Source organism: Micromys minutus (assembly GCF_963924665.1).
Source record: "Micromys minutus genome assembly, chromosome: 7".
Lineage (NCBI taxonomy): Eukaryota > Metazoa > Chordata > Mammalia > Rodentia > Muridae > Micromys > Micromys minutus.
Window position 1 is genome coordinate 70,582,416 of NC_137976.1, and position 25,218 is coordinate 70,607,633.

The 25,218-nt window shown below is 47.5% G+C and overlaps 1 protein-coding gene across 5 annotated transcripts; it reads right to left on the reverse strand.

Moving 5' to 3' along the window:
* Positions 1-214: 214 nt before the first annotated feature.
* On the reverse strand, positions 215-19,961 carry EIF4G1 (eukaryotic translation initiation factor 4 gamma 1). Of its 5 annotated transcripts, none has more exons than XM_080919335.1 (33): positions 19,825-19,961; positions 19,047-19,103; positions 18,733-18,826; positions 18,395-18,481; positions 17,290-17,466; positions 16,995-17,064; positions 15,226-15,338; positions 14,353-14,445; positions 14,084-14,150; positions 13,005-13,811; positions 12,308-12,396; positions 12,034-12,220; positions 11,792-11,925; positions 11,532-11,690; positions 11,187-11,375; positions 10,812-11,009; positions 10,273-10,419; positions 9,383-9,619; positions 9,132-9,236; positions 8,870-9,029; positions 8,463-8,563; positions 7,739-7,841; positions 7,408-7,504; positions 6,985-7,211; positions 6,736-6,854; positions 6,442-6,614; positions 6,121-6,246; positions 5,893-5,974; positions 4,238-4,336; positions 4,011-4,145; positions 3,821-3,902; positions 3,541-3,681; positions 215-841 (listed from the first exon to the last, which is right to left on the reverse strand). In XM_080919335.1, the coding sequence occupies exons 3-33, from the start codon at positions 18,790-18,792 to the stop codon at positions 657-659; spliced, it is 4,749 nt and encodes a 1,582-aa protein (XP_080775461.1). In that variant the 5' UTR covers positions 18,793-18,826; positions 19,047-19,103; positions 19,825-19,961; the 3' UTR covers positions 215-656. The 5 variants fall into 5 exon arrangements, with proteins under 5 accessions (XP_080775461.1, XP_080775460.1, XP_080775458.1 ...); XM_080919334.1 differs by having other exon boundaries at positions 11,187-11,372; positions 16,995-17,094; XM_080919332.1 differs by having other exon boundaries at positions 16,995-17,094.
* Between the last annotated feature and the right edge of the window lie 5,257 nt (positions 19,962-25,218).

Here is a 25,218-nt window from a genome sequence, read left to right on the forward strand (position 1 = left end):
ATCAACCTGACAGGAGTAAAAGTACCCTACGCTCATTTCCCATTTCATGTCAAACTGAGCCAGAGACCCTAACCCTCCAGAAAAGCAACACCCCAGGTTCCCAAAATTTTGATAGGAAAACAATTATCAATGATACAGTGGCTAAATCTGATAAGGAAGTTGCCCACCTATCCATATTCCTTCAACGGTGCGGATCAGTAAAGAGACAATAAACTTAATTGAATTCATGTTTAATAATTACAGGCACCGTGCCCCCCCTTTCCCCTGCCCAGGCAGCAGCAGGGGTGGTGCAGGGGCTGGGGCATATGCCCCCAGCAGCGAGGACGGCAGTCCCAAGAGTGATTTCAGAAAATAAAAAAGGACCCTAGAGGCAGGCGGTAGTGCCCCTCCCCCCACAAAGACACACCAAATTTCAAGACTTTATATATATCTCTGTGCCCTGGGGGGAGGAGACACTTGGCAGCATCCTGGAGGGGGCAACCAGGCAGCCCCAAGCCATCCTGCCTCATCAGCCACTTTATTAGCTCAAGACACAGCACTACAGGCACCCACTGCCACTGCCGCCACTGCTGCCACCGCCCCCCTGCAGTCCAGGCGGCTGGCTAGCTGGGCCATCCACGTGTCCATGGCTCCAAAGTCCCCTGCCCCACCCGCCATCAGTTGTGATCAGACTCCTCGTCCTCAGCCTCACGAAGCCAATTGAAGAATGCTGTGACAGATTTAAGGGCCACACCCTTGCCCTGCTGCTCAGCAGGGTCCTTGCTGCTCTCCCAGCTGTAGAAGGCATCTTCCTTCACCACATCCTCGTCATATAGAGCATCAAAGAACATCCGAAGCAGGTCTGCAAGCCACAAGGACATCAATTAGGTGACTAGCCAAAGCCAGAGATCCCTCCCAACAAGACACTGCTAAACACAACCTTGATCTACCATTCTCGCATCCAGAGTGACTGGGCCTCTGACAGAGTGCTCATCTTATGACAGAGACTTAGCCCAAGAATGAGTTACTCAGCCATAGATAGGCATGTAGACCCAAGTATTTGGGAGACTGGGGCAGATCAAGATAGCAAGCTCAAAGCCAACCCTAGCAATTTAACAAAATTGTCTGAAATGGGGGAAAACTGAGCCCAGGTACGGTGGCACACACCTTTAATTTCAGAAGGGTCCATTTGAGACCCTTGAGACTAAGCCTGGTCTGCAATACATTTTTCTAGGCCAGCTAGTTCTACAAGAGCGAGAGCACATGTCAAAGGAAGGGAAGGCTGGGTGTGATGACATATATAAAGGTGTGTATGCCCTTGAGCTTCAACACTTAGCCCAAGTCTACAGATCAAGGCTATACAGAAAAACCTGTTTCAAAAAACCAAAATAAAAAAAGAAAGGAAAAAGGTTAGGCCTAGTGCCCACAACCGGAAACCGTTACTTGGAATAGAGAAGGCAAGAGGATCAAATTTAGGGCAAGCCTAAACTTCCTAACTAGTTTGGGGCCAGAACAGACTACTTAAGATTGCATCCCAGAAGACAAAAGAAATAAGTAAATAAATGAAAGTAAGCTGGGGGGCTGGAAAAACAGCTCAGAGGTTAAGAGCACTGGCTGCTCTTCCAGAGGCCCTCACTTCAGTCCCCAACAACCACATGGTGGCTCACAACCATCTGTAATGACATCTGATACCCCCTTTTGGTGTATCTGAAGACAGCTACAGTGTACTTATACATAAGTAAGTCATCCGAGTTCCAGCATTGAGGAGTCTGTGGCAGACAGATTACCAATGAACCTCTTTCTTCCCACCCACACACTTGTACCCTTGTCTGGCCTCTGGAGTGCTACACTGCCCAGTGGCATCATTCTCTCACCATCTTCCCCGTGAACCCCCAGGAATATCCTCTGACCCTTGTCTCTAGCTATCACAGCAATTTTCCTCACGCTTGTCTTACAATGCAATCCCACAACACTGCCCACCCCATTTCTCACGAACTCCATTAAGTGAAGCACAGGACCTGATGCCCAGCTCAAAGGTGCTAAGTTAGCTTACCAACCATGAGAAGTTCAGGCCAAGACATTCCTCTGGGCTTTCCACACCTCTATATGGATATAGCTGACCCTTCACTTAACCCACATCTGTACAACTGCTTACCTACTTTGCCCTACACATTCACATGTTAAATTCAATCTTACCACAAAGCTACCTTTCAACTACCCAATAGTTAAGGTTTTAATACTTGTTTTTTCTTCCTGTCTCAACCAACTATCAGTCCTTTCCAATTCAGAACCTCAGACCCCCACCTATTCTATCAAATACTGGAGCTTGCCAGGAAGACCTCACTGTTCTAAATACTCAGCATTTTTTTAGATAGCGACCTACCACACCATAGCATCTAGCCTTTTCAACCATTTTCCTATACCAAACTTTCTTTTTGCCCACAGGCCCCTGCCCTGTCTGTGTTCTCCATTTTGCCAGGGTTCTTAATTCTCAAGGCAATCCCATATCCTTTTAAAAACATATTGGAAAAGGCAGGAGTCCCGGCAGGACCATTCCAACAGCCTTAGCCTCCTCCACTGGAAAATGAAGTAAATAGCTGACAATATTTTAAAGGTATATGTTTCAAGTACTGTTTGGGTTTTTGTTTTGATGTATGTATTCCTGGTTGTCTTGATCAGAGACCCACTTTCCTGTCTCCTGAGTGCCACTACAACCAGCTTGGGGGGGGGTGTGTGTCTTCTGAAACAGCGTCTAATATAATCAGCCAAGGCTGGCCTCACACTTTTAAGAGATACTTGTGCTTCTCTGCCTCTGGTACTAGTTAGGATCACAGGATGTGACACCACTATTCTTAGCTCAAATTCTTTTCTTTGCTTACAATCCCACAAAAGCCTTACTCCATTCTGTGCAAGGTCCCTGTCAGTACTTACCTGGCCTAAAGTATCTGCCCCCTCACCTCTACTCCTCTAGTCCCTCTTGTTCATGACTGCTGTACCTTCCTTCAGTAGCTTCTTTTCATGTCTTTATTCCAGCTCAGGAGGCCTGCTCTCTATGGGTACCCAATTCACACCATCACCTCTTGGGCCCACCTTCTACAATTCATGCTGACTCCAGACCAGGCCAGAACTATGCTTTGTTTGCTCACTTCAACACCCACGCAGACCTTGTGCTGAACTTGTAAACCTCAGAAATGATCATAAGCTCCCATCTTCACATGTGGAAAATGGAGATAAATCCCTAACAGCTGTCAACAAGGCTTCAGCCTCGTGTCAGACAGATGGGCACAGTATCTGAAAGATGCTACTGCCTATCACCTCGGCATTGCTGTCATCTACTGGTCAAGCACAAATCGGGCAGGCAATCGACCCTCCAGGCTTAGATTAACTCATTCCATTTGTAGGCAAGGAAACAAGCAGAGGGTAGGGTAAGTCATCAAATCAAACCACCAGGGTATATTTTGCTTTCTCCCTGCCTCTCGTGGACCGAGTACCTTCCATGACCACCGTCCTCTACCTGGCAGTCCCTCTGTCCCACCCTCACCCCTGCAGCCTGGCTCTTACTGGCAGGCTGTTCTAAGGTCACTACAAGGGCCTGGAGAGCATAGAGTGCTTGTAGCTCCTTCTGTTCATCACACAGGTACTTCTGTAGCAGTCTTGCTCGCACTTTCAACACTTGAACATCCACTCGGAGAGGAGTCTCAACTACAGGAAAAAACCAAGAACAAAAAAAGTGGAACAATGCAGATTTTACCTGGCTTGGCCCCAGAAGGCCAAGACCAAAACTTCTTTCACCCCATTAGACTGCCTGGCCCACCCTTGTCCTACCACCTCCCTGGCTTACAGATAATTGCTGAATAACAGACAGTTGTCATGAGGGCTCGAACTAATGTATTGGATGCTATCTGCTGCTCATTCAGGTTGGCCTGTGCAGAAAAACAAACGTGTCCTAAGTATCCACTCTTGTTACTCTCAAACCACCCACTTCAAAAACGACCTCTCCACCCTTTCCCCAGCGTCCATGAGAAACACACCTCTATCCAGTCAAACACACGTTGATTACTGCCACCATCCTTCAGCAGCTTCTCTAGCTGCCTCCGCAGCTCCTCAAAAGCAAGTGCCCTCTGGCCAGGAGCTTCAGATTCTTCTCCCAAGGTATATTCCACCTTCTATAAACAACCCACAAAGGAGGTATAAAAGATGAGAGAAAGATGAGATCAGCTACCCCCAAATGCAGAAAAACTGAACTCCAGTCTCAAACCTTTTCAGCCACAAATGAGCCAACATCTTGGCCTTCAGTTAGAAACTCCCTCCAGCTCAGTCCAGCCTCTCTCCACAGCATCCCCACCTTTTTGGGACCCTGAAAAACAAAAGACCAATACACATGGCCCTTGCCTCTTCAGACACAATAGCTCTTCAGTAGTCAAACCACAGACACCAGTCTGCACGGCACGTTTCCATGCTTAGATTAAGTAAGCATCACAAGCAAGAGGAACTCACTCACCACAGAGGTATGACATTAGGATGGGGCAAAGGCTCTAGGGAAAGTATCACTTGGCATTTGTAGAACGTTTAAAGGAACCACAGTCACAGAAGACCACAAAAAGATCAACAACCAAGTCTATATATCTCGTCCTAGCATGTATACATAGTAGATGCATTTCACCTATATTTCCTTTCACAAAGTTTTGTTGATTTTTTTTTTTTAATCCATAGGCTGGAGAGATGTCTCAATCAGTTAAGAGCACTGCCTGCTCCTCCAGAGGTCCTGAGTTCAAATTCCAGCAACCACATGGTGGCTCACAACCATCTGTAATGAGATCTGATACTCTTTCTGGTGTGTCTGAAGACAGTGACAGTCTACTCACATAAAATAAATCTTTAAAAAAATATATATTCATTACTGTTTTTCAGATCTGGAGAGTTGACTTAGCAGTTAAGAACACTTGGTCCCAGTACCCACACTGTGGTTTCTCAATCACCCCCCATAAGGCAGATTCCAAGGATCCTGACATATTCTTCTTCACATACGTACGTATGTACGTACGTAAACACACACACACACACACACACACACACCCAAAAAGAGAAAGAAATCTAAGTAAGTAAATAAAATTAGTTAATGTTATTTTTGTTCCTCTTAACCACTGAGCTTTTTTATTTTCCCATGTAAATGAACACTTGCTTAAAAAATAAAATTGCCAGCCAGTGGTGGTGCACCATAACAGCTAGGGGTACAGAGAAATCTTTTCTCAAAAAACCAAAGATGATACGGCCATTGGTTTCCTAGAAAAATCTTACAGCACTAATACTTCCACCACTTCATAAGATGTCCCTTTCAATCTTGTCTTAACCGAGTTCTAGACTCCCAAACTTCACACTACACACTCCGACTTACCACCACCACGGGCACCACTCTCAACTTGCCTTTTCCAAAGCTTTACACTCCAATCACCAATGAACTTTCACCAACAGTTGTAGTGTGCATCAAAGGTGGCCTTCCCTTGTCAACACTGCCAAATATTCTTGTAACTCCATGGCCCTGAGATACTGCAATACTGTTTCCCTATTTCACATTTCACTCTTTCTCTCCCTTTGTTCTGTGCCAAGTTGGAGTTCATACTATTTAAGTGCTGTAATCCCAGGGAGCTTAGTCTATAGTGAAATGTTCAAAGACAAGCTAGTCAAATCAATTAGCCATGGGTCTAGGGTCTTTCTTTGTCCATCTTCCTACTCAGGAAAAACTCATGACAGAAACTATTATTTAATTAACACTTTTCCTCTCTCAAGTATCAAAGTGGTCCTAGCATTATAAACAAAGGCCAACAAAGGACCAAGAGGTTCCATGGTCACCAAGGGCAGCCAAAGCTACACAAAAGTCTCTGAATACATCAACCTGTGAAAGGTTTAACTCACCATGCTCTTGCATAAGAGACCCAGGATCTCCAGCAACAAAGAAGTAGCTTTGCCCATGGGTCTCAGAGGCTTCGTAATTTCCCTGTAAGAAAAAAAAAAAAAAATCAATCCTGATGGGTTCCAAAGCCCTCAGTATTAGTCTATCCCTCTTCAAACCCAAGTATGCAACTTATCTCACGTCCTCCTTGGTCTCTGTTGAATCCATCCACAAAGGGAGGCAAGGCTTACCTGAAAAGCTCTCCCATGGGCACCCCATCTTCCTGGAGAATAGGTGCTATCAATTCTGCCAGGTAAAGCCATACGTGAGGGATATCAATTTCCATGTCTTCAGCCAATTCTAGTGTTTCATACAGCCTGAGAAGGGAATAAGAGGTCAGGGCATTTAGAGATGGGCTAGACACTCATCCTGCTTTTAGAGAAATACAGCACAACTAAAAATCAAATATGGAGCCCCACACTCCCGCCAGAAACATTTTCCAGTCATGAGACAATCTCAAGCTAAAATCCAAGGTTCCAGGAATCCCACAAAGGAGAAGGAACAGATCATACCCTTGATAGTACTGGGCAGTGGAGAGGTGCCCTGCACAGAGCAGCTGGTACAGCAGTCGCCCCATGTGCTCACGAGCAATGGTACTACGCTCCAGCGTGGACTCGATGCCAAGCCGTACAAAGATGAAGAGCAAGGAGGGTGAAGCCAGCTCCTGGACACACTGTACAGCCTCCTGAGGAGGGCAAAGCATGAGGAAGAAAATCATTGCTGGGTCTACAGCCTATATAAACCAGTCAGCATGACTCCCCCTCCCCACCCTTACTAGCAATCCCTAGTCCCTCCCCAGTGCCAACCTTCATGTCATTGAGATGGAGATATTCCTCAATGATGGCCTTAGATTTCTTCTCCACCTCATCCACAGAGAGCACAGCCTTTGGAGGGCTCACTGGAGGTAGAGTTGCTTCTCGCTTCACTACAGAAGAACTTCTCAGTTACTCATCTTAAAAGAATCCAGAGCTCCCCAAGAAAGTTAGGCAATACTCGGTCCTGTATCAGCCAATATGCCCCACCCCCTCATCTGCAAGCCTTCCCTTCCTTCTCACCAGGATCCCGACCACGATCCTCTGTGAGGCTAGCTGCCTTGCGGAGTCCCTCAGGCTGGGATGGCCGCTCTCTACTTCGCTCCTCCACTTCTTTGCTAAAACTTCGCTTGGTGGCAGGTGTTCTGGCACGATCAAGTCGGTCCCCACGGTCACCTCCCCGCTCACTCCGCTCTAGCCGGTCTCCCCGGTCCCCAGCTTTCTCACCTCGTTCCCGGCTTAAGCTACTCCTGGAAGATGAGACACATTGTTTCTCACCTGTACCACTCGAGCACTTTATGTGACTATCCAATATTCAGGGCAACTATGGGGTCTCATTCTTGTCACCAAGGACATGTACAGGCAATAGTCATGATAAATCCCTATGCTCTGACAACTAAAACCCAATCACTGTACTCTCTAACAACCCCACACCCAGAAACTCACCTCTGTACAACACGTCTGTTATCTGTGTTTTCTGCAGGTAATGTTTGTTGAAGAGCAGAAAAGCGATTCAAGGTAGCTGGACGGGTAGCTTCTGATGCTACAAAGGGCAGAAAGAAAACGTCTACCTTCAAGAGCTAGGTGTACCACAATACCTTTACTTCTTTATGCATCCCACAACGACAATAAAGTAATCCAATCCTTGGCATCACGTATACAAGTCCTATATTCATTCCCTAATTACTTATTCTCAGAGATTTCTGTGTAGGAAAGACTATAACACAAGGAAGCTGAAACTAGCAAAGCACCCAGCTCCCTACAGTGGCCTCCATACCTGTGTCTGAGGGCTTGGCTCCTGACCCCCCACTGCTGCCCTTGCCCCAACTCAGTCGTCCTCCAGGTGCAAAGAGCTGGTTGTTAGAATCAATGGAACCAGGCTGCAGAAGGAAAGATAGCAGACTCGTATCTCTTAACAACCTAAGCCCTTAGCCAACTCTACCACACACAGCCACACAGGGCTAAACAGTCAAGACAGTAAATATTCTAGGGCTTTGCAATCTACAGCTTATGACCGCTACTCATTGTTATTATAGTGTGAAAATAGTATAGTTGTTGTATCAAATAATTACCAATAAACAATAGAATTCAAATTCTACCTACTTTAAAAAAAGATTTATTATGAATATACTGTTCTGTCTGCATATAGGCCAGAAAAGGGGACCAGCCCATGATCATGGTTATGAACCACCATGTAGTTGCTAGGAATTGAACTCAGGACCTCTGAAAGAGCTACCAGTGCTCTTAATCTCTGAGCCCAAATTATATATTTTATATACCATAAAGTATCATCCTGTTATTTTTTTCAATCACTTAAAATGTAAAAACTATTTTTGGTTTATTTTGGTGTTTTTATCAGCTTACTAAGACCGATGTGAACAAATCCTTCAGCAGGCACATTTTGTCTAAGTTTAGCTATCACCACCCTAACTTTAGGGACTAATAATGCAAGATTTGTTCTCTTCACCCTCCAACTCACCTACTCAAGAACACAACCTTACCTTTGTGATCTTGGTAAGCCGTGAGGTGTCAATGGGGCGACTGCCTTTGCTGATAGGGACTGTATTCCAGCCACCATCATCAACAAGTGGAAGGCCACGGTCTGAGACAAAAAAGAGACAGAAGGGAGGGAGGGAGGGAGGGAGAGAGAGAGAGAGAGAGAGAGAGAGAGAGAGAGAGGGAGGGAGGGAGGGAGGGAGGGAGGGAGAAAGAGGAACATGTTGGAGTAACAAGTCCTAACAACCCCTTCTTGGGCCACCCTCAGCCTCTCTCCCTCAGATCCTCAATCCCATCATGTGGTCTCAGTGGCCCAGACACGTGGCACTAACAGAAGTCATCAGTGGAAAGAATAGCATCATATCCTCTAGGAGCTTCATTGTCTCCTCCTCAGCCCTAGCCTCAAACTCACTGATAGGTGGGCCTGGAGGGCCACCCCGACGTTTGTCGCTGCCCTTGGCCATGAGCTGCTGTACTTTGATATGTTCTCGGTGCTCTTCCATCTCAGCCTCCTTGTGAATTTGATCAATAGTCTTAGGACCCTGATCCCCTCGGCGTGGCACCCAATTGCTCTTTGGGAACAAAACGGAAACAGTTATTTTGGGGTTGGCAGAGATCAGCCAAGGTAGAGCATCAGGAACTGGAGTGGCAGATGAAGAGGGGAAGACACATACCTGCCGCAGATCGAGTACATCCTGCAGCATAAAACGGATGCGAGATGAGGTCTTCTTTTCTTTAATAATTTTTTCCATCTGGTTGAAATACTGATCCATTCGAGGCTAGGTAGCAAAAGGATCAGGTCAGTTTTGTCGCTCTTTTACCTCTGATACAGGTTAAACATCCCAAATCCCTCAGCCTGCATCTTGTCAGCAAACAGAAGACCCATACGCCTTACTCATCTCCTACCACATCCCAGGACCTCTACCTTGGCTTTTGCAAAGTCCAGGTCTTTGCCAATAGTGGTGAGAAGGCGGCAGAGGCATTCCAGGGACTCCTCATCATGGTTCTTAAGTAGTTTGACCACACAGTCATGCATTATTGCTTCTGTTAACATCTTCAACTTGAACAGCTCTCCAATGAATTTGATATTCCCTAAGGAGCGCCGCCGAGCTATGTCTCGGGCCTCTTCTAGCTCTTCTTTCAGGCGTCCCCGTTCTTCTGCCTGTCAGTGATAAGACAAAGATTATGTCAAACAGATAACCAAAGAGCTGGAAAGATGGCTCAGAGGTTAAGAGTACTAGGTTAATATGGCTGTTCTTCCAGAGGTCCCGAGTTCAACTCCCAGCAACCACATGGTGACTCACTCTCACAGCCATTTGTGATGGGATCTGATGCTATCTTCTGGTGTTCTCATATGCATAAAATAAATAAATCTTTTTTTAAAAAAGGTAAGCAGGGGAATCCTAGAGAGAAGGTCAGTAGTTATGAACACTTCTGCTCTTGCAAAAAAAATCTAGATTCAGTTCTCAGCATCCATGTGGTAGTTCAGAACCATCTTTAACTCCAGTTCCAGGGCATCTAGTCCCCCGTTTTGGTCTCCTCTGGCACCAGGCATGTATACTACACACATATATACAGAGTGGCCAAACATATATATAAAAAGAAAGCTAAGAACAAACCCAAACAGCCAATTGGCTAAAATTCCCTCCCTTATCTAGATTGTCAGCCAGCCAGCCAGCCTAGCACTCCTGTCCTAAGGTCAAGAGAGCCCCCAAGATCCTTAATAATCCCTAGACCTCTGAAGTCAAGCTCTAACTGGTAATGGTGAAGGGTGGCTGCTGAGCACAGGGTATGATTGGCAATACATTCTCTCACCGTAGCAGCTTCATCCATCTCTTTTTGCTTTTTTTCAAAAACTTCATCATCATCTTTGTCTTTCTCAAATTCCTTCTGGCACCGATTTAGCAACAGTTTACGAAAATTCACAGTCACTGTTGGCTTTTCTGTAGTGGGCACTTTCAGCTATAGGCCAAAGAGAATACCACATTAGACCAGCCCAAGGCAAAGAAGGCCTTTCAAGTCTCCCTGACCCAGAAAGCCTATGCTGTAAAGCACACTTAACTACCCTAACAAACAAGGGGGAACCAAGTAAAGCTGGACTAGAGGATCCCCAGGAAGATGCAGGAATCTAGACAATAAGATTTAGAAAACTGGGCTAGCAAGATGGCTCAGAGGGTGAAAAGGCCTGCCATGCAAGCTTGAGAATCTACATAAAAGTCAAAGAGAAGTTATCCTGATGACTGTCAATTGTGCTAACTGTGGTAAACATGCAACTACATAGATATAAGCAAATAAAATGTTAAATAAAGCATGAAAGAAAAACCTCTAAGATTTTGCAAATAGTAGAAACTAACCGCCATGAGGCAGCGGCACATGTTGGCATAAGCCACAGAGAAGTTGGGCTCTGAAATGGCTTTCTCAAAGATGAGGTCAATGACTCCTTTCAGGCGTTCCTCAGTGTCAATGGCCAGCTGTGTCACCTGCTTCATCAGCTGCTGAAACATCTGGGGTGTCAGCTTATTCAGGATGGAGCGTACCCTGCGGAACAAGTCCTGTGGAGAAAAGGATACAGCATCTAGTGAAGGCCTCAAGATAAACACAGGCTGCTGAGACAGGACAAAATGATAGGGACTGAGCCCAGACAGTGAAGACATGGACATAGTAAAGTGGCTTACAAGGCAGCTCTAGAGAGGAGCAGGAATAGAGACTAAAGGCAAGACTTTAAGTACCTGGGTCTTGCTTCCATCAGCATCCTCTTCCCCTCGATCCTTATCAGCTGCTGTCCGTTTGCTACTGGGTTTCCAAGCCTTCTCTGCTTTGTTCAGTTTTATGTCTTCCGTCATTATCACTGAGGAAATGATCTTGCGAGTTTCCTTTCGTGGGCCCTGCTGAGAGCGCCTGGGTCCCAAGCCAGCCTGCTAGACAAGGGATGAACACAATTGAAGACAGAACAGCAAGTACAATATGCTTGTACATTACCACACAACTCAGACAGACTTCTCCCCAAAGGATGATACACACAACAAATTCTACCCTGTTCATTAACCATCTGCCCCTCAGCCAGCCCCACTCACCGGCCCTCGGGGCAGCTCCCCACCTGGCCCACCCCTTGGGGGCCCACGGTTGCTGAGGGCTTGTCGGCCAAAGTTGGCAAAGGATGGAGTGAAATCTGGGCCACTGTTTATGCCAGGTAGTCTGGAGGGATCCAGTGCCCGAAGTGGTGTTTTATTGGCCTGCAAAAGAGTCATGTCTCAGAAACAGGTTAGGATGACAGCTTTCTCTCTGAAGACCTCAGGCACTTCCAGGTCAAACCAACCTTCCTCAATACACCAACCTTGTCCAGCACCACATCAGTGATATGGGGCAATCCTTCTGGCTTCTGCATACTGGCAAAGATAAACTGAAAGCCCAGCAGGAATTCCCTGTCATAACGCTTCTTCTCTTCAAGGTTGAGAGGCTTCCACTGATCTGCAAGACAGGATGCATCAGTCACTTTCCTGTGTCCTGCAATTGGACTGGCCATTTCTCATGGAAGTAGGTAAGTACTGCTCAACCAGTTCATCTTCTCAAACACACCTGACTTGTACTCATACTTCTGTTCCCCAGGCTGGATGTTCTCAGCATTGTGAATTTTGTCTTCCTTGGAGTCCCAGGTTTCCTCTGCTTCCTCAGGCTGTGGGGGCACAGCACTGTCCTCAGATTCTGGGCTTGGGTTGCTGCCAGTGGGAGGCTGATTCTCTACCTCTGGTACTGCTGGGTCCTCCTTCAGGGACAGATGAACACCCAGGTTCAGTTTCATGATCACTGCCTCCAAACTATGCCATCTCCCCTCAACTACTTGCTTCCTTACCTCCTTGAAGGCATCTAAAAGGTCACCCACAGCCTCCTTCTTGTTTAGCTCTTTAATTTTCCGTCTCCTCTTTGGCACAGACACTGCCACTAAAAGGAGAAAGAAGAGGACAAGGTGTGGACAATTTAATAAGTATCCCTAACAGAGAGAAAAAGAAAAAAAAAAGTGAAAATTAGCCATTAACATTCCTCTACCCTTCACTCTCACTTTAGATAAAACCCTCTGTGACAGATTCCTGAAATCCCTGAACTCACGATAGAAACACAAGGATCAGGAGTTCAGGGCCTCCCTGGGCTGCCTTGAGTCCTCAACTTCACTATAGGCCAAAATATGAGTCCGTTTTGTGGGGCTGTTCATGCCTTTAATCCTAGCAGTTGGGAGGCAGCAGGACTACACAAAGACCCAGTCTCAAACAAAACAGAAGAGGTGTCAAATGGGAGATCAATGAAGAGAGCATCTTGGGCTGGAGAGATGGTTCAGTGGTTAGGAACACTGACTGCTCTTCCAGAGAGGTCCTAAATCCAAATTCCAACAACCACATGGTGGCTCACAATCATCTGTAATGGAATCTGATGCTTCTTCTGGTGTGTCTGAAGACAGCTACAGTGGACTTGTATATAGTAAACAAATATTTTAGAAGAAAACTGAAAGCATCTCCGGGATGAGCAACATTAATCATCTAGCCAGACCTCCTTACCTTGGGTAGCTGCTGCCACCTCTAAATTCTGAGACAATTGGGTTGGGACAGGAGTACTGTCGAGGGGGAGGTCCTCTCCTCCCTTCTCACTCTCGGCTTCTCCATCTTCATCATCTTCTTCCTCTATTTCTTCCTCCTGAGCAGGAGAAGTATCTGAAGGAGCCACAGGTGGAGAGGGAGAGAGAATGCTGGCCAGTGCCACTGATGAAACCTCCTTGGCCTGTTCCTCTGGCTCACTGACTGGGCTTAAATCCACAGCTGGTGGCGAGGGGGCTCCATTGAGTAGTTCCTCAGGTTGGGCAGTTGGAGCAATGGGCACAAGCAATTCAGAAGCACAAGCTGAAGGAGGGGGAGGAGCTGGCTCTGTGCTTGACTCCACCTCTGGTTCCAGATCCTCAGATGGGATCACACCATTGGGCTCATGAGTTTCAGCCCTGTGAGGCACCAGGGATGTGGAGACCTGGAGAGGACTGGAAGAGAACTCAGATTCTGGAATGGGTTTGCTGAGTGTCACTTCTACTTCCAGTATGGGTTCGGCAAGAGTGGGTTCTGGAGAGAGGCAATATGGCTCCCCAGTTTCACAAGAGATGGGCGTCGATTCTTCTACAGACATTGGTATCATCCCCGTTGTCATAGTGTCCCCAGAAATAGAGAGGACTCCAAGATTAGACTCAGACCCCGGCTCCAAAATTGGGGGTGGTGATGGGGTTGGAGAAGGCGACGAAGGCTGAGATTCTGTGCCAGGGCTGTGCTCTGGGCCAGGCAGTCCTGGCCGCCCCCCAATGGCTGCTCCCTGTGACCGGTCATCTGCAGGGAAAAAAAATGTATGACACCAAGTCCTTCACTGTTCCTGTTCTTCCTTCTAGCCAAGCTTACTTTCAATTTAACAAAACACACCCCAACCTTCTCCCACCTCAGCTGTTTTCATCTCTTATCCAAAACAGGGCAACTTCAAACCCACTATGTGAAACCCAAGTCACTCTTCTCTGGTACTCAGTTTGACTCACTCCACCTCCTTCAAGTTTAAATCCCCACACTCCCCACTTCCCCCATAAAAGCTGTGCCACTGCCTTTCTTACCTGGCCGGATAATGACAGCAACCTGAGGCGACTCCCCATTGGGCTGAGGCTCCAGACTGCCTCCCGTCTGCAGGACACAAAGCGTTATAAGTTTGCACTGAAGAGTTCCACACCCTTCTTTACTAGAGTCATTTCTACTTTAGCTCTGCCTAGAAATCCAGGAAAGCAGGGAAATAAACCCCTTAGGTAAAGGAAAAGATAAAGTGACTTGGAAATCTAGGGCAGAACAGCTGTCCAAACCAAGGTATCACTCAAAGATATGACAATACCTGGGGAGGAGTGGGTGTGGAGGCAGTGCGGGCCCCAGACATGATCTCTTCCGTGATATCCTTCCCTCCTTGGTTTGGGTCTCGAATTCGGATCTGGGGGAAAAAAGCTATAGGATAAGTGGGAAGCAGAAGGAGCCCACCTCTCCCCCCTGTCCCACTCCTAACACTGTAGGCCAACCTCCCACCCCTACTGGGAAGCAGGTGGGTGGGTGCCAGAAACCCCATGAGTTCTACTGTCAACCCATCCGGCTGCTCTTGTAGTAGCTGCCCTAGCCCCCACCCCTAAGACTCTTGACCTCACAGAGCAGCCCTGTACATCACAATGCCCCTCCCTCCCTCCCCTCTACCCACCAGCAATCCCTTAGTCAATAGCCAAACACCCTAAGGCTAAAGACCCCCCATCAAGCATCCTGATATCTCACTTGTGGCTAGTCGGCCTGATCTCTAGGGGTAGGGCCCAGATGCAGTGGGTGGAGCCAGGGTGACTCAGCGGCTTCCCCAGCCCTGGCACCCTATTCTGGGCACCATGCCCAGGGCTTGAGGACTGAGCAGAGGCGTAGGCCTCCAGAGCTTCCAGGACTAAGGAGTCAGAAGCACAGAAAACAAACCATTTCCAAAGCTAACCACCAGCACCCCCAAAACAATCATGTCTTGTGAACCTATTAGAGCACAAGTCTCTTGGGAATTTCCTTGCTGCCCATTTTAGTCTTCTTGTGAGTTGCTTCTACACTACAACCCCCTTACAAGGGACATTCTTCCTCCACAGACCTTATTCTCTGCTTACATTCAGATGTCTATGAAGTTTTGCTCCCACAGGACCATCCCAGCCGACACCATGAGTGTCCCTTCCCAGAGCCCCTAGCTGCTACTCACAGTTTTCCTTTCTCTCTTAGGAGCAATCTGGGGTGGCTGGTTCATCAGAACTGGGGCAGGAGCCACACTAGCAGGAAACTGCTGCACACCTTGGGCTGGGTAATAGGCTCCAGCTTGGGGGGTGGAAGAAGGACAAGAAAGAAGATTCGTGACAGCGTCCAGATCCAAACACATACTAATATGTGCTTGAACACCTCCTACTGCAGAACCTGTCATCATATATAGCCAGCCCCTTGCCCTGCCCTGCCCGCCTCTCTGGGGAATTAGGTGTCTGTCAAAGCAGGGGAACCAGTTTGAACTGCGTTTACAAGAATTCCTCACACAGACACACACACCCTGTAGGAAGGAACTCCTTCCTCTCTACACCAGCTACCAGTTACCTGTTCTACACCCCCCCCACACACACACCACCAACCCAGCAACACACATGCATACTCTCAACTTGAGACACAATCAGCTCTTTGGCAGGGAATGAACAGGGTTTTCCAAACTGTTCTACTGAAGCTGATTCAAATTCCTAACTCAGCCCTTTGCAAGGGGCAACCTTAACAAAAAGTAACATCCAGCCAGAGAAAAATAAAAATCAATTCCCTAAAGCAATTGTTTCCAATGTGGGGTAAATTTGTAACTCATCCCTAATTCCCACTTGTTCCTTTTGAAAGTACCAAGGGTGGTTTTATGTTTAATCTCACATATACAACTATGCATGTATCTTAAGTACATATTTAAGATCTTCCTGATGGGAAGAATTTTTTAGATACTGCTCTTAAGTTTAGCATGGTAACAGACTTGCAATTCTAGCAATCAGTGGCAGGGGGGTCACTGCAAGTTTAAGGCTAGCCTGGTTTACATGGGGAGTTTCAGGCCAAGTTAGAACCACATATGTAAGACTGTTTCAAACAAAACCTGTAAAATTCAGTTTTTTCTTTGAACATAAATAAAAACTAGCAACAAAAACCACTCAAATACTTGTTACTGTCTCCCAACTATGAGAAGAAACCCCAAATAAAGTTCAGTAACTTGGCTTTCAAGCCAGAGCCTGTGTTTCTTCCAGCTTATTTTTATTGTGTCTGTCTGGAGGTATGTATATGTGTGCGGGTATCCAGAGTCCAGAAGCACTGAGTCCACCAGGAATTGAAAGTTAGCTGTTGAGCTGCCTGACGCTGGTGTTGACATGGAACTTGGCCTCTCTACAAGAGCAATTCTCCCCTAGACACTGAGCTGCACCGAGCCCTTCCGTTTTTACACATCAGTTTTACATGATCTCATTTGTGTGCCTGGGTTGAGTGGAGGAAGAAGATAACTAGTGGGAGTCAGTCCTGTCTACCACCTGGGTCCCAGTGATCACACTATGTCAGGCTTGGGTGCCTGCGGTACTTTGATCCACGGAGCCAGATTGAAGGCCCTGATCCTGGGTTCTTTTTTTGAGACAGGGTGTTTCTATGTACTGCTGGCTGTCCTGGAACTGACTATGTAGACCAGGTTGGCTTCAAACTCTGCCTGTCTCGGCCTTAGTGCTGGCTGGGATTAAAGGCATGTGCACCCTTAATCCTGTGCTCCTTCAAGTGGGTAAGATTCCAACTCTCTTGGCAAAGGATCAAAGCTTCCTTTACTAATAAGTTAAACATTAGGCACTAATCTCTACCATCTATTAATCCTATCATTTTAAAAACCAAAAGCATGCAGAGAAATGGCTTAGCATTTAGAAATGTTGAACACTTGAGATGTTCCCTAGGACATTCTCCCCACCTACTCCTTGCCCTGCTTACCATAGGTCCCAAACTCGGTAGGGCTTGCACCTGGATAGAAGCCTGGGGCTCCTGGCTGCACAGGGTACTGCTGTGTTGGGACAACATATGTGGAACGCCCCTGATGGGGGTTGGGGAAAAAGAGGGAAAAGAAGATGAGAAAAGCTACAAACACCACAGATTATCAAGTAGGGTAAGCCAGACCTGGACAATGACCAGAAGTTCCACCCCTACAAGAGCAATGGGTCTAGAAGGCCAGGTAGGATAAGTGGAGGATGAGGCACTAGGTTATCTGGCTCCCAGCCCCCTGCCTCACCTGTCCAGGGATATAGTAGGCTCCTTGGGAGGCTGAGTAGGAGATCTGGGAAGGGATCATCATTACTTGGGATCCAGCAGGGTAGACATGGGGAGCTGGGCCAGGACGGGCAGGGGCTGCACTCTGCACTCGGGAGGCTGCACTGCTAGGGGGCTGGGCCCGGCTAGGGTAGAAGTGCTATTGGGAAGAAGAAAAAACAGGTGGAGTCAAAATGGGAGGAATGAACAGCAAAACCAGCATTCCACAATGCCCATACAGTCTTAAGAGTACAGCAGGCTTCACAGAATGTCAACCCACATGACTTACTAGCACTTGCCTTCAAACGTAGATGAAAACTTTGTGTCCTATACTCACTACCATGCACTTAGCAACCTTCAGAGGCCTAACCTCAAGATACGTCATGCCTAAGTAAGGCCCCAGCATGCACTGTCCCATCTCAAGTACTGAGGCTAACTGCTACATGCAACACTCTCCCAGTTCTGGGACACCTGCTTGCTAACAGTTGACCTCTAACATGCAGTACCTGGACTCAAAGTCTTAAATGGCAAACAAGGCACCCGAACACCCCAATCTGTGTCTAGCTATGGACTAGGTAGAGGATGGGGTAACACCAAAGAGGTGGCTCAGGATTAGGAAAGGGGTATTACCTGCAGAGACCTGAATCCTCCCTGAGAGCACATGGGGACAGGAAAGACGACAATTATCCCCAAGGTGATGTGAGTGGGGTTAGGGGGAGTAAAGTGGGTAGGAACAAAATCCTTCCACTTGGGAAGAACTTGGAGAACACACACACACAAAAGCACAGCTGGAATGTTTATCTCATCACAATTCAAAGAGAAAGGGGAGAACAGGGCAATGGCAACCTCCTAGAAAGAGCTGGCAGCAGGGCCCACAACACAGTCTCCGATTCTCAAAGACCCCAAGTAATGCCATTCTCAGTCTACAAGTTCCACTAAGGGTCAATCACCCTAAGTAACTAGCAGTACGAAATACCACAGAGCAACAGCCAGGAGGTTAGGGGAGGCAAATATACATTGTCCATAGTTTCCATACCAGTCCCAAACCAGTTCCCACCCAACACCCTACTCTAGCCTCAGCCCCTCACCTGGCGGGGCTGAGAAGGCGTGTTCATTTGTGTCGCTTGAGGCGTGCTAAACACCACCGGTGCAGTCTGCCCCGGGGGAAACGCTGGCTGAAGGGGAGAGACCAGAGTTCAGCAAGAGGGGCAAACCTGGGTGGGGCCTAAACCCAAGCTGGTAAAATAAGGGGAGCAGACGTGCAGCAACAGCCTCAGCAGTCCACATGTTCCCTCCCTGTGACAGCCCCAGGGACAGCCAGGGGCCCTATCTCAATTTGGCAGCAGGCAGCTGCACTTTGCCCTGACACAGATGGGGGTGGGAAAACTTCGAGCTGCATGACCTCCACCCCACCAGACTTGATTACCTGTGGCAGTCCAGGGGACCTGGCTGGTGGGGGGCCTGTGGGCTGAGGAGCTTTGTTCATTTCATTTGGTGCCACATCAGGGTCCCCCCAGCACCTGTTGGAAAAGAGCAGAGCTTGGAACGAGGACCCAAAGCTTATGGCAAAAGGGCCGGGGGAGGGGAGAGTGTTGTACCGAGAGCTAGGGCCAACATGAATTAGGGGAGGTAACAAGTGAGTGCAGAAACTGAAAATATATAGCCCGTGGACCCCACCAACACACCGGCCCGCATCACCCTGACCCCACCCTGGCCTGCTCAAACAGCCCCCTCACTCACCCCCTCGGTTAAGAATAAGTCCACAGTGCGGCCTACAGGTTCTGGGCATCCGAAGGCCTGGGGTTGGGAGGTGAGGGGTATCAACCTGGCTCCACGGGGCCCAAGACCAACCAGACCGGAAATTCCAGGTCTCGCTGGCACCAGGCTCCCGGATCACAAATGAAGCCGGCTGGTCCGGCCGTGATATCCCCACCCCCCACCCGGGGACACCGGGTTCGGAGCCTGCCGCGGGGCACTCGCGCGGGGCCGGAGAGGCCTGAGGCCGCCCGGGAACACAAGCCAGGAAGGGCGCGAGTCCGGCCGCACCAACAGGGCGGGCGGAGACGACCGCGAAGCCGGCTCGGGGCAGGCGAGGGTCGGCCGCCGGGCGGGGCTGGGGGCTCCTCCCTGCCCGCCGCCGCCACCTCCCAGCTCTGCGCAACGCGGCCAGTGCCAAAGAACAACGTGTCACTTCCCGGCGGCCGCCCGGGCCCCGCAGGGGGAGGGGGCGGCGGGTCTGCGCCGCGCAGCCTGCGCCGGGCCGCGGCCCAGGCTGGGCGGAGGTGGCTGTCTCGCCGCCACCCCAGCGCCCTCCCCGCCCGGGCCCTGCTCCCCACCCCCACCCGGGCCCGGCCCGGCACACGTGGGCCGAGGATCGGCCTGGCGAGTAGGGCCTGGGCACGGGCTCGGGGCCGGGGCGCCCGGGCGGCGGCGCAGGGTGGCGGGCCCCGGCCCGGATGGCGGCGGATGCGGGGGGAGGGGTGGGGGGCCGGGTCGGGCCCGGACATGGCGGCTTTACCTTCAGTCTCCTTCAGTCCGCGCGGCCGAGCCCCACGCAGCCGCACAGACGTAGTCCACAACCATTTCCGGCTCCCCGCACAGATCCCGCTCGTCGGCCACCGCTTCTCCGCAGGCGCAGCCAGCGCTCCACGTGACCGGCGCAGAGGGCGGAGCTGCGCTGGCGCTGGGGAAGCACATGGGATTTGCTCCGCCCCATCACGTGACACCCACTGCCCGCCCCCGTGTCCCCTCCCGAACTTTGGAACTCCCAGGCCGACCCCCTCGGAGGCTCTGGCGGTTCTTTAGTTCATTCATACTTTGCGCAAGCATTTATTGAGCGCGTGAGTGCTAAGTGAAGTGCGGGCCTGGAGCTCAGAGTGCCGAATCTAAAAGGTAGTCCTGCCCTAGTAAATGGCACACTACAAATTATGCAGCCTCTGAAAATGCTATAGATTTTATCTTTGATAGACCTATTAACAAAGGAAATTCAGTGTTGCTACAAAAGAACCGACGAAATCTAGCCAAAGAAGCAATTTTACATTCTCTGTTTAAAAAAAATAAGTCGCTCCTAGGGAAAGGCAAAAGTCAAACATGAAAACTTTGGGATAAGGGGGAAAGGAATCCCAAAGCCTAGTGTACACGTGCTGTCTGTGATCCCCAGACTTCTGATGGCTAAAACAGGGAATCAGTTACCATCAGTAAAGTAGGGAAATTTCACCAGGGTGGTGAACCATGCCTTTACTCTCAGCACTCTGGAAACAGAAGCAGGTAGATCTCTTGAGTTCAAGGCCAGCCTGATCTACAAAACCAGCTCCGGGAGAGCCAAGGTTACACACAGAGAAATCCCATCTTGACATTTCTGAAATGGCTCCATGTTTAGGGCACTGGCTGCTCCTGATTGGCTGATCTTCAAGAGGATGTGGGTTCAATTCTCATCACCAATAAGGCAGCTCATGACTTCTATAGGCACCACGTATGCATGTAGTGCTCAGACATGTATGAAAACAAAACATTCATACACATAAAAAAAATGTTTAAATTTTAAAAAATAGGAAAGTTCGAACTGGTGGTGGTGGTCCACGCCTTTAGTCCCAGTACTCCGGGGGCAAAAGCAGGAGAATCTGAGTTAAGGGCAAGCCTAGAGTACAGAGCTAGTTCAGGACAGCTGGGGCCACACAGAGAAACCCTGTCTAGAAAAACCAAAAAAATAAAACTATTTTTTAAAAGCACAGTGGTTAAAAGACCTGAGCTAGGCTGATTGCAAGTCTTTCTTTCTTTCTTTCTTTTTAAGAAAATTTACCACTATACCACATTTTTTTCCTTAGAACCAACATTGCACCGTACACAGTGGTTACGCATACTTTCAGTCTCAGCATTCAAGAGACAGGCAGGCAGATCTCTGCGTTCCAGGCCATCCTATTTACAAAATGAGTTGCAGGTCTTGTCAGGACAACATGGTGAGACACTGTCTCAACACGAACCACACTAAACTGAGTGTTGAGTTAGGTAGCAGACCCTTTCCCACTGGTCTTTCTCTGTCTCACATGCTACCTCCTGGTATGCATTATATCACAGAACTGGTGACCTAGTGAGGGTGGCAATAAAGTAAAGTCCATCATTATGCTACCGAATACAAAATACACACTTGTGTAATGAACCAAGGTAAAACTGCAGTGCTTTGTGACTTTTTGCTGTATTCGCTGACTCTTGTCACATAGGGCTCCCTTCTCTACTGGCTTTTTTCCTAAACAAACTAGTAAATAAAAATCACTTGCTATGTACCTGATAACTCTCTCAGTTCATTAACCAGACACTGCTCTTGAACGTCTTAAAACAGGTACTACTTAAAAAACATTCACATCCTAACACCCCCACATATATTCTCAGAATGACCATCATTGGTCCTTAATCAATGGACCCCAACTTCGCCCCAAATATGTTGTTGTTCACTGTGGTGGTTTTGAAATGAGAAGAGCTTTATAGGCTCATATATTTGAGTACTTGGTCCCAGTTCCAGAAAACACAAAGTCCTCTTCAGGACTTCAGGGAGCATCAGATGGGCATGTGGAGCTTCTGCTACTCCAAACCATGACCTACGCTCTTTGCTTCTGCATGTCCATCTTTCTTTCTCCTACCCCCAGGCTTCTCTACCCAATCAAGGTACTTAGGCACTTTTTTTCTTTTGGGGGGAAGCATTATTGGGTACTAAGGACTTTTGCATTCAAAGGCAAATACTCCATTGAGCTACAACCTCAGTTTTCTTTGGGGGGCAGGTAGGTTGGGGAGAAGAGGGTTTCTCTATGTAGCCTTAGCTTCTTGGACTCATTCTGTAGACAAAGCTGGCCTTGAACTCAGATCTACTAGCTTCTGCCTCCCAGTGTTTGGATTAAAGGTGCCGCCACCAGCTCTTTTTGAACCTTCTGTCAGACTCACAAGTAGCTGGGCTCATAACACCTGACTTTGGCCTTAGGCCATCTCAGTGATACCAAGTACCTCTGCTCACATTCCAGCACAATACTGATCACAACACAAACAAAATTGTTTTCATGTGACTTTTTGTTGCATAATTCAGGGGATGGGAACAAGAGTTCACTCTGTAGACCAGGCTCACTTTGAAACCTTAGAAATCCTTATGCCTCCGTTTTCTAAGTGCTGGGATTACAGATATAAACCAACACACCTCTGGATTATGCTTATTTAAAACTTTATGTGTGTGTGTGCTGGGGAATGCATGTGTATGTGAGGGTCAGCAGACAACTGCTAATAGTTTGTTTTCTTTGTATTGTTACAGGTCTAGATAATGTCAAGCTGAGGTCATCAGGTTTGGTTAAGTGGCTTTACTTGCTGCTGGCCCTGTTTTTTTTTTTTTTTTTTTTTTTTTTTTTTGAGACAGGGTCTCTTCTAGCTCAGAATAGTCTCAAACTCAGTATGTAGACAAGGATGACTGCTTCTAGGTACCACCTCACCTGATTTATGAATTTATGAAATGCTGAGGATTGAACCCAGGCTTCCATGCATGCAAGAAAAGCACTCTACAACTGGATACACCACTAGCCCCCATACCAGATCCCCATCTCCCCTTCTTGAGAAAAGATCTCAAATATGCAAACAGGCTGGTCTGGAAAGCAGAAGACAGTCTGCCTTTGCCTCCCAGTGCCATAACTTATTGTTCCTACATCTAAAAATCAGGTAAGGCACCTAATTAGATCACTATTAGACAGTAACAGAGGCTCTTTCAGACAGCAGTTACACTGAAGGGGCACAACGGGCTTCCTGATATCCAAGACTTAAGCCTTTCACACGGTGGGCCAAATGAGAGCAAAGTGATGACTGAGAACACCCAAAGTTGCTGTTGCTTCCCCAGCTAAGATCCTGAGTTACAGGAACAATGGGAGATGGCTCAGTGCTTCAAAGTACTGGTTGCTCTTCTAGACAACCTGGGCATGATTCCCTAAACTCAAAGAACAGCTTATAACCTCTGAAAATCTAGTTCCAGGAGACCCAGTAACTTCTGGTCACTACACACACATCCAAACAAAACATCTATACATAAAATTTAAAAAAAAAAATCAAGTGTTGTAGTACACATCTTTAATCCCAGTACTCAAAAAGGCACTGCCAATCTCTGTGAGTTTGAGCCTGGTCTATACAGGGATTCTCAGGACAAATCTATATAGAGATCCTACCTCAAAAAAACAAAACAAAACAAAAAAACTACACACACACATACCATGAAGGCCAAGTTTTAAATCCTAGACACATATTACCATAAAGACTAAGGGCATGAGAAAGACATACTTCAGACCCCAATCTTGGTCTCTACCTCTCCTGTGGCAGTGAGCAAGTCATCGGCCTCTGCCAAAAACTATACTCACCTCTGAAATTGTAGCAGTTTCAGAAACACAAACAAGTTATTCTTCCAACATCTATAGCATTTACTTAGTACCAGACACTATTCAGAGGCTAATTCAAGGTTAAGTGCTGGATAAACATTACCTATGATTATTTGGTAGAACCACGTGCTATTCCTGCTGCTAGACATGCACAAATCTACAGGGTACCAGGTCCCTGAGGAGTGTACGACTTGTACTAGTCACAGGCAGAATTAGTGCTGTTCATCTGGAACAATTATCTTCCCAGGAGTAAGTTGCCCCTCATTCCTATAACTGAGGCTAAAATCAAGCAGAGATACTAACAAGACCAGATCTCTCGAGAAGCAGCCTCCTAAGTTCTCAGGACGTGTTATCAAGTTAGAAAGAAGTGGGAGTACACATTCTTGAGCATCTTTAGCCAGGGTCAGATGCTTGGAGGAGTACACAAAATCCTTTGAAGGTTAGTTAGAATAGTTTGTGTTGGGGCTGGAGATATGGCTCAAAAGTTAAGAGCACTGGCTGCTCTTGCAGAGGTCCTGAGTTAAGTTCCCAGCAACTACACGATGGTTCACAACCATCTGTGATGGATCAAATGCCCTAGTCTGGTGTGTCTGAAGAAAGCGACAGTGTACTCACATACATTAGATAAGTAAATATTTTCAAATATTTATTTTATGTATGTGAGTACTTTGTCGCTATCTTCAGACACACCAGAAGAGAGCATCAGATCCTATCACAGATGGTTGTGAACCACCATGTAATTGCTGGGAATTGAACTCAGGACCTCTGTAAGAGCAGTCAGTGCTCTTATCCTCTGAGCCATCTCTCCAGCCCAAAATTATCTTTAAAAACAAAAACAACAACAAAAACCTTTATGTGCAAATATATATATATATATAGATGAATCCTCTAGAAGATTCAAGTTGGGTGTGTGGTGCATAGCCTGTAATCTCAACATTCTGATGTGAAAGAAGTTATCAATTTCAAGGCCAGACTTAGATAGTAAAAGCCCTTCAATATCAGCAAGGTAGTGGTAGTGCATGACTTCAGGCAGAGAAAGGCAGATCTGAGGCCAGACTGGCCTATAGAGGGAGTTCCAGGACAGCCTAGGGCTATACAGAGAAACTCTGTCTCAAGAAACAAACAGAAAACAAAAACACCCACCAACCAATCAAAAATAAATAAAGAAAGAAAGAATCTAAGCACTTGCATGCAGAGGCAGGCAACTCCCTGGAGTTTGAGACCAGCATTGTCTACACATAGGAAAATGGGTCAGCAGATAAGAGCTCTGGCTGCTCTTCCAGAGGACCTATTCCCAGTACCCACATGGCAGTTCACAGCTTTATGACTTCAGTCCGAGGGCATCTGACACCCTCACACAGACATACATGCAGGGAAAGCACCAATGCACATAAAATAAGAATAAATAAATCATTTTTAAAAATCCATGAAATCTTTCAACTTCTTACGGACTTTAGTGAGCTTAGTTTCTTTTAGGCTCAGTGTTACTCTGAACAATGCTTTCTCACATCCTCTCCATT